The 10,091-nt window shown below is 38.3% G+C and overlaps 1 protein-coding gene across 1 annotated transcript in view; it reads right to left on the bottom strand.

The window, feature by feature from the left end:
• LOC102729176 (actin-related protein T2) overlaps positions 1-9,382 on the bottom strand; it is a 63,489-nt gene extending 54,107 nt beyond the window's left edge. The window contains 1 exon segment of the mRNA XM_081809272.1: positions 9,262-9,382. Within this exon segment, the coding sequence (XP_081665398.1) occupies positions 9,262-9,382 (121 nt within the window).
• Between the last annotated feature and the right edge of the window lie 709 nt (positions 9,383-10,091).

The raw sequence follows: 10,091 nt of genomic DNA, 5'->3' as shown, positions 1-10,091 counted from the left end.
TCCCTGGCCTCCTCTTTTCCCTTTTTATCTATTATATTGTCTTCCAGGTTGCTTATTCGTTCTTCTGCCTCACTTACCCTAGCTGTTAGATTATCTAGATTGGATTGGATCTCATTGATAGCATTTTTAAGTTCTGCCAATTCAGCTTTCATTTCTGCCCTTAGAGACTCTATGTTGCCATTGATTTCTCCATTCTAGCTATTGTCTTCACAATTGCTAGCCTGAATTCCATCTCTGACATCTTGGTTATATCTGCATCCATTTGTAAATCTGTGGCATAAGTCATAATCTGAGTCTTTCCTATTTTGGGGGTTCCTCCTCCTAGTCATTCTGTTGTTGGGTGGTTGAGGCAATGTATAGAGTCCAAATTATTGACCACAACTCTAGGAAAATGCACCTGTTTCATAGGGACCTTAGGGTTGCTGGCCTCTTGTTCTGTCTTCTGGGGGAAGGACCTGCCATGCTGTTACTCAGGCAACCCTGTTTGGGCAGAGTTGCCCTGACCCCTGTGGCAGGGGATGGGGTCAGTGAAAACGGGTTTTTGGGGGCTTTTGTTCACTGGCAGCTTTCCACGTCTCTTCCGAGAGTTAGAGCAGAAGACACCATTCCCAACCCTCTGCCTCAGAGCAGAGATATTGCAGTCTGTTCTTCAGTGAGCTCTCCAGACCACACTGTCTCTGTTTCTGTCTGTGCCAGTACAAACTGCAGCGTCCTGGGTTGTGCATTCCCTCAGCAGCGCTCCCAGTCCTCTCTTCCAGGTTGGGGCACATCTCTGCCCTTTGTGCTTCTAAAACCACCAGCTGCCCCCAGTTCACATGCACCACCCTGCCGCTCTGGTTTCTGTCAAGGGGGCTGCCCTTAAGTCCTTTCCCCACCTCTACTGGTCTGTGAGTCTGTGCCCCATCCCCAGAGCGGGAGGCTATCGCTCCCTGGTGGTGTAGGATCCCCATGGACAGGCTCCCTCCCACTGTCGTTTATCCTCCAATATCTGCCTGGAATCATGGCTTTCCCCTTCATACCTCAAAACAAACCACCTGCGATATTCTGTTTGTAGAGATCCAGATCTATCTTCTTACATCTCAGGCTGATTTCGTAGGTATTCAGAGTGGTCAGGTAGATATCCAGCTCAGTTCTGGGGACCAGTTGGAATAGGGTCCCCTACTCCTCCCCATCTTTTCCTGCTGTCAGGGCAGGACATTCTAATTGAAAAATATGAAGTACAATTATCTCTGTTTTCATATGGCATAATCTTACATGTAGAAAGCCCTAGAGACTCTAATATACACTCAGTTTCTATTTAAATTCCAGTCAAATTTTTTTGAATGTTGAAACAAATTCAGGAAAGTTTCACAATGTAAAATCAAAATACAAAAATAAGTTTTGTTTCTATATGCTACTAATGAAGTGTCCAAAGAAGAAATAAAGAAAACAATTCCATTTACAAAAGCATCAAAAGAATAAAATACTTAGAAATAAATTTAACCAAGAGGGCTGAAGCTTTGTACACTGAAAATGACAATATTGGTGAAAGAAATTAAAGAAGACATAAATAAATGCAAAGACTTCTCTGTTCATACATTGGAAGACTTAGTGCTGTTGAAATGTCAATACTATCCAAAGCAATTTCCAGATTCAATGCAATACCTATCAAAATTCTAATGCATTTTTCACAGAAATATTAAAAAATAGAAAAAAAATAAAATTACAGTTATTAAAATAGTATGGCACTGATATAAAAATAGACATATAAACCAAATGGAATAAAGAGTCCAGAAATAAATCCAGGCACATACAGTTAATTTTTTAACAAGGGTGTTAGAAATGCACAATGAGGAAAAGATAATCTCTTCAACAAATGGTGCTGTGAAATCTGGATTTCCACATGCAAAAAAATAAAACTAGACCCTTATCTTACACTACAAGCAAAAATATAATGTTGTCTGGGCATGATTTCTTAGATATGACATTAAAACCATAGGCAACAAAAGCAAAAATAGACATATGGGACTATATAAAACTAAAATACTTCTGCACAGCAAAGAAACAATCAATAGCGTCAAAAGGAAATATACAGAATGGGAGAAAGTATTTGCAAAGGCTCTATCTGCTAAGTGCTTGAAATCCAAAATAAAGAAATCCTTCAACTTAGTATCAAAAAGCAAATAACACAATTAAAAAAATGGGGAAGGATCTGAATAGATATTTTTCTAAAAGAGACATGTAAATAATTAACAGATATGTGAAAGATGTTCAACATCACTAATATCAGGAGAATGCAAATTAAAGCCAAAATGAGATATCATCTCAAATCTGTTTGGATAGCTATTATCACATTATAAATAATAATACATGATAGAATAATATGTGTTGGTGAAGATGAGGAGGAATCGGAACTCTTGTACACTGTTAATTGTTAATGGGAATGTAAAATGGTGCAGCCATAATGGAACACAGTTACTCAAAAAATTAAAAATTGAATTATCATATGATCTGGTAATTCCATATCTGGGTATATATCTAAAAGCTTTGAAATCAGGATCTCCAAAAAATATCTGTTCAGTGTGACATTATTCACAATGGCCAAGATGTGGACAGATGAATGGATAAAGAAAATGTGCTGTGTACACACAGTTGAATATTATTCCACCTTAAAAAATAAGGAAATTACTCCATATGTGACAACATAAATGAACCTGGAAGGCATTATGCTAAGTGAAATAAGCCAGTCACACAAAAGAAATACCACATGATTCCATTTATAGGAGGTATCTAAAATATTCAAAGTCAGAAATAAAGATAGAATGTTGATTGTCAGGGGCTGGGGCATGGGAGAAATGGGGAATTATCCACTTGAAAATTGTGAAGAAAAAAAATAGTGAATAACATCAATCACATATTAAGTGTTTATACTAAAAGAAAAAACTGATAAAATGAGGGCCCCTAACCATTCAACTATTAAAGTCAGACTTTGTTACATATGTTAATTACCAATCATAGAAAAAATTTTGGCAAATTGGAGATTTGGGATACTGCAGACTATTACCAAGCAATTTCACCTCTTGCTATGCTTAAATAGTTATAGATTCCTAACTACTATTAGTTATAGACCATAGATTTACTTTCACAGTAAGTTCCTCACTTTTTTCTACTAGAATTCATTGTGAATTACTACCTAACCTGTAAAGTATAGTATACGAGGGATATAATATATAAAAACTGTCAAAGTGACTGCTTCAAATAAATGTGCTTTACTATGCAATAAAAAATGCAGTGACACCACAATGTCTGAAATGTGAGCCCTGTTTTCACTGTTTTTTAATAGGAAATACAAAACATTGTTTACTTGGCATGAAATGAAAAGAAAGGTGGTGATAATTCTATTAATGTGATCCATGTAGATGGATCATCTTGATATTTCAGAGCCCAAAATAAGGTATAATTTTTTAAATCAAAATTGTCCTTTTAGGTTCTGTGTAATTTTAATTAACAAAACAATTTACAGCTCTACTCTTTAATGTATAATGTGTAGCCCTGAACCTAGATACCAACATTTAGATTTTACTGAAACAATAAAATACTTTGCTTTGGAGTAAAAGGCAAAATAATAGCTCTTAATTAAATAATAAAAATTTATATCATTAATCTTCATCATTAGTATACTTCTATCAACTGTAGTTTTCTCTTTGAATAAACTAGCTTAAATTTTTAAAGTTCATTTATGCCAAAAATTATTTTTTGTTTCATAAAATGAATTTCCTAAGTATATAAGAAATATAGATTTTGCCTTTGAAACAATAACCTAGGCTTATTCAATATTTTATTATAACAACTACTCTCAGGTACTTAAACTGGAACATTTTTATTTTTCATAATAGTTTCAAATCAGTCTATCATGTCATATTTTTTAATTAACCCATTTGATCATTAACTATAATTTTATCATCCATTATATTTTAATATGACTTTAATAACCAAAATGTTAGCCAGCCATTGTACCACAGGAATTAACATATTGATATATTTACCTTGTTTTGCCAGGCTGTGCTAAATGACATAATTCATTTAGATGACTTTTACTGCCCTGATTAGGGTCTGTTCTCATTTTATAAATTTGTTGAAATCTGTCAAAATAATACATGTCTAAAATTACATTTATAGAACATTTATTAGATGTCACACACTGTGCTAAAAACTTTTTATGAGGGTTCTCATGAAATCCTCTACTAATAGTATCCTTATCTTACAAGTGACAGTGACAGTGTGTACTTGGTTCTTCGTTGCAAAAAACAGAAACTACTTTTTTTAGAGTGTGCACACGTGCATGTGCGAGTGGGGGGAGGGGCAGAGGGAGAGGGAGAGAGAATCTTTTTTTTTCTGTTAAATTCATTTTTATTAATTGAAAACCCTATAACAAAACAGAAGAAAGGTGATATATGAATATGAGAAGCAGAATGAGGTGATTATCTATATGGTCTTGGACTATGGGGGGTGTGAATTACTTCCAGTTCAGCTTAGAAGGTGCTCACGGGGGAACGTGCCTGGCACACAAGAGTCGTGGCCACCTCCGCATTCAGATTTTAAATTGTGAGGGAGGAGGTACCCCAGAATATGTAAGGGATGCAGACACCATTTTGTCACTATAAGATGTCTCAGCACACGCTCCCAGAAAGCCTCTTGAAAACCTACTCCTCCCCCCTTCACCCAGGCTGGAGCAGGTCAGCTGTAGCTGATGAATTGGGTTACCCCACTCCATTCCCATCTCCTAGCTAGGATGGCCCACACTGAGGACGGAGGGCTCTGGAGGAAGAGTGGAGAGGCTGACACCTTGGATTGTTTGGGACCACAGAGAAATTGCTGCAGTTCCCAGGGGAAGCTGGGGAGGCAGGGGATCAGGAGGGTTGAACCAGAGAAGCTCAAGGTCCCTTCCTGCAGCACACTACACCGGCCCACACCTCCACCACTGTGTCCAACAGGAGCTGAGGATTTCCCATTTGGCTTAAGATACATGTCTCTCTTTTTTTTTTCTTTTTTTTTTAATTAACATATAATGTATTATTTGTTTCAGGGATACATGTCTGTGATTCATCAGTCTTACACAATTCAAAGCACTCACCATAGAACATACCCTCCCCAATGTCCATCACCCAGCCACCCCATCCCTCCCACCCCGCTCCACTCCAGCAACCCTCAGTTTGTTTCCTGAGATTAAGAGTCTCTTATGGTTTGTTTCCCTCTCTGGTTTCCTCTTGTTTCTATAAGAGGAACATTTTTTTCCCCTCCCTTCTCCTATGAGCCTCTGTCTTGTTTCACAAATTCCTCATATCAGTGAGATCATATAATTGTTTTTCTCTGATTGACTTATTTCACTTAGCATAATACAGAGGGAGAGAGAATCTTAAGCAGGCTCCACACTCATTGTAGAGCTCCACGTGGAGCCCCACATGGGGCTTGATCTCACAACCCTGAGGTCATGACCTGAACAAAATCAAGAGTCAGATGCTTAACAGACTGAGCCACCCAGGTGCCCCAAATAGAAACCATTTCTGACTAACTTAAATCTAAAATTAATTTATTGGAAAGGTAGTTCATAAATGAATTTGAAAGTGGGAAGGCAGAGGAAACCAAGCCATACCCAAGATAGTACCAAATGAAAAATCTGCTTAGGATTCTGTTAATAGAACAATTTCCACAGGACATTCACTCCCACTACCCACTCTACTGTCTTTGGAAACCCAGTGATGTGCCAATGGACTCACCATTCAACCACAGCTAACATAAATGATCTCTAACTTGACCTATATATTTGTCTCAAAATTCTACTTTCTGTATATTTTTCAAGTTTTTTGTCTATTGCACTATATTTGCTCCCAAAACCCATTTTTTCAATAGTATAGTCCAATCCTATAAAAATTAAGCCATGTAGGAAGAAAGCAGAGCAAATGGTCCCTGTGGAAAATCTGATTCCAAAGTGGGTGTGGAGTTTAGAAGGACAGGAGTGAAAAGGGAAAAAGGAATTGAATCAAGCATGCCCAGTTTATTTTTAGCAAATACTTTATTCATTTCCATATTAGTTCCTCCACTGAGGAGGAAAAAAGTGAATGTCTTGGAGTGTTATGATAATGGGTGGAATCACTAGTATATATGGAAGGAGCCAGGAATGAGGAAGAAACTTTCCATCCCAGACAGCACATGTCTTTTTCTATAGCTTGAATTGAAAGTTATTTAAGAACAGTATTAGTCAGGGTTCTCCATGAGGAATTGGCTCACATAGTTATGGCAGCTGAGAAGTCCCATGAAATGCCATCTGCAAGCTGGAGACTCAGGAAAGCCAGTAGTGTAATTCAGTCTGAGTCTGAAGGCATGAGCACCATGGGAGCTGATGGTATAAATCCCAATTTCGACAGATAAGATGTCCAAGCTCAACAGCAAGATGGGGAAAATACAAATTCTTCCTTCCTCTGTCTTTTGTTCTATTCAGGACTTCAATGGATTGGTGATGCCCACCCACATCAGGGAGGGTAATCTACTTTACTGAGTCCACCAAATAAAATGCTAATTTCATCTAGAAACACCCAGAAAAAAACTCAGAAATAATGTTTAATCTGGGTACCTGATGGTCTGTCAAGTTGACATATAAAGATAACCATTACAAATTCACATCTTGTTAATCTGGCACCCATATGCATCTCTTTAAACCATACTTAATCCCCCAATAAACACAAGAATGATCATAATCCCACCTAACATTATACAACTATCCTGCATACAATTGAACATGCACTAACCCCTTCCCCAGAGGAGGAGGTAAAGTCCTTGAGCATTGTTTACTCTTCTTGATATCTCATAACTTAAATACTATGATATAAAACATCAATACATCTTATGTTATATAATAACAGAATAAAAGATAAAAGAAAACAGATATATATGGTAAGTACATAAATAAATAAATAAATAAATAAATAGTGTGTGCATGCACACACACACACACACACACATACACATGCAAACACAACAAAATAAGGAGAGAATACCCATGACAATTACAATACTATTTTCTGTAACTAGTTATGTGGTTGTTTATAAATACCTTCTTCCACTGCCCATTCTGTATCTCCTTTGCCTTCAGCAAGCACCTCACTTCAACTGGTTGTGGTTCTTTATCTGGTAGGATGACTCAAACTAATTCTTGAAGGGTCTGGACCATAACTAGACCTGCCTAGATTGGATTGTTGTAGTTTTCTATTATCCTTAATCACAGATTACAGTAACATTAAAGCACTCTAATGGATCTCCTTTATTCCTGACATACTATTTATTGCCTTCACTGTAGAGTAGTAATCCAATTTCCCCTGGATAGGATTAATCACCCCAGACAACCCTGTAACACCTTTCTTTCTTTACCTCTTGATTCAGAGGCATGAGAATGTCAAAGGTGCTGAATGGCAGTCTTAACTTCCAGTTCAAAGGAATCTTTGTTCTGTCTCCTGGTGGGAGCATTTATCCCTCTGGAACAAAGATCTTTAGGCTAGCTGAGCATAAAGTTATGGAAGCAGGAAGCAAATATTTTGCTAGTGCATCACTAAGAGTAATAGTGATTGGTGCCACACCCACTTCTAGCCCTTGGTTCCTGGATCCATGAAATCTGGCTATTAAATAAATGGTAGTAAATGGGTAGCAAATATATTGGATATTGATCCAGAGCATAAAAAGCCTATGGAGAACCGTTCCCTAGCCCTGCAAGGTATTGCCACCATGCTAGCACTGTAACAAGTCTTCAAAAGGCCATTCCACCATTCTGTCAAGCCAGCTGTTTCAGGATGGTGGGGAACATGTAAAAATTAGTTTTATGAGCAAGGACACATTGTTGTACTTATTTTGCTATAAAGTGAGTTCAGAAACATGATAGTGAACAAAGCATTCTATAAGCCCATTGATGATAGTTTTGGCAAAATCAGTGCATGCATGGAAGGCAGATCCATATCCACAGTAAATATCTATTCCGTTAAGAAAAAAAAAAATGCTGTCTCATCCATGATGAAAGGAATCCAATGTGATTAATACACTAGCAGGTACTGACTGATACCCTAGGGAATGGAGCCATACAGGAAAATCAGTATTTGTTTCTGTTGCCAGCATATTGGGCACTCAACAGTAGCCATAGGCAAGCTTGTTAATAGAAGTCTATGTTTTTAAGCCCATGAATAACTTCCATAACTGCCACTATGGTCAATTTGTTCACCAACCAGGTAACGATATGAGTGGCCAGGGAAAGAAGCTGACTTGTATCCAAATAATGGGTCATCCTATCCACTTGCTTATTTAAATCTTCTTTGACTGAGGTCAACCTTTAGTGAGCAGTCCCATGGGACACAAATATTTTCATGTTTATTGCTTATTCAGAGAGGTTTAACCATATACCTCTTCCCCAAATTTCCTTGCCAATTGTCCAATCATGTTCCTTCCAAAGCCCTAACCATATAGCCAAATCATTGGACATGGCTCATGAATGTATGCCTGTTCATTTCTACTTCTAGGCAAAGTGAACAACCAGGTATACTGCTCAAGTTCTGCACACTGGGAGGATTTCTCTTTACTGTTATCTTTCAAAGATGTCCCAGAGAGGGGCTGTAGTGCTGCAGCTGTCCACCTTTAGGTGGTACCTCTATATCATGCAGGGTGATCTGTAAACTAGGCCTGAATCTTCTCTTTCTCTGTCAACTCATTATAGGGAACTTACCATGAGACCGTAAGTTCAAGCTGGGAGAGAGAAGGCAGTGTAGCAGGAATGGGGACCATGGGCATTCTGGATACTTCTTCATGTAACTTAATTTGCCTTTAGAGCCTAGTTGGGCCTGATATGTGTGTATTATCTCCATTTGATGATGGAGTGCTGCTGGGCAAGCCCAACTTTATGGCTTGGTAGGCTTACCCAGTTCATGATGGGCAATTCAGGTGGCTCATGGTTAAGTATTCAGGATCTACTAAAGCCCAGTAATATGCCAAGAACTATTTATATATTTTTTTATTTTTTATTTTTTAACAATTTTATGTATTTATTTGACAGAGAGAGACACAGCAAGAGAGGGAACACAAGCAAGGGGAGTGGGAGAGGGAGAAGCAGGCTTCCTGCTGAGCAGGGAGCCCAATATGGGGCTCAATCCCAGAACCCTGGGATCATGACCTGAGCCAAAGGCAGACGCTTAATGACTGAGCCACCCAGGTGCCCCAAGAACTGTTTATAATAAAGAAAATAGTTACCTGCAGATGATGGCAAGGCCTTGCTCCAAAATCCTACAAGCTTGCACTGTGGTTCACCTATAAGGGCCTGCCAAAAGCTCCAAAGAGCATCCCTATCTGAAACTGATACCTCAAGCACCATTTGACCTGTGGTATCATATAATTCAAGTGGCAGAGCAGTTTGCACAGCAGCAGCACCCTCGACTAGTTGCAGAGCCTTCTCTTCTGGGCCTTACTCAAAACTAGTGTCTTTTCAGGTCAATCAGTAAATGGGTTAGGATAATGCTGATGAAAGCATTGTTGAGCATCTTTTCATGTACCCATTGTCCATTTGCATGTCTTTGGGAAAATGTGTATTCAAGTCCTTTGCCCATTTTTAAATTGGTCTGCTTGTTATTTTGCTATTGAGTTGTATGAGTTCCTTATATATTTTGGATATTAACCCATCAGATATATGATTTGCACAAATTTTCCCCCATTCTGTAGAACAGCTTTTTATTTTGCTGACTGTTTATTTCTCTATGCAAAAACTTTTTAGTTTGATGTAGCCCTAATTGTTTATATTTGTTTGTGTTGCTTGTGATTTTGGTGTCATATCCAAAAACTCATCCCCAGGTCCAATGTTATATAGCTGATTACCTATGATATCTTTTAGTAGTTTTACAGTTTTGGATTTCACATGCAGTCTTACATTAAGTCTTATGTTAAGCCAGCAGGTGACTGGATGAGATGGGCGCCTGAATTTCCAGGATCCTCAAGGGAACCTACTGCTATGGGATATGCCTCAGGTTTCTTGAGCCAGCAAATGCCAGGGTGAGCCTGGGGCCTTAGAACCCATGACGAACCCTGCC

Source organism: Leptonychotes weddellii, chromosome X (genome assembly GCF_054177405.1).
Source record: "Leptonychotes weddellii isolate Sample4059 chromosome X, ASM5417740v2, whole genome shotgun sequence".
In the NCBI taxonomy this organism is placed as follows: domain Eukaryota; kingdom Metazoa; phylum Chordata; class Mammalia; order Carnivora; family Phocidae; genus Leptonychotes; species Leptonychotes weddellii.
This window is presented reverse-complemented; position numbering and strand designations above follow the sequence as displayed.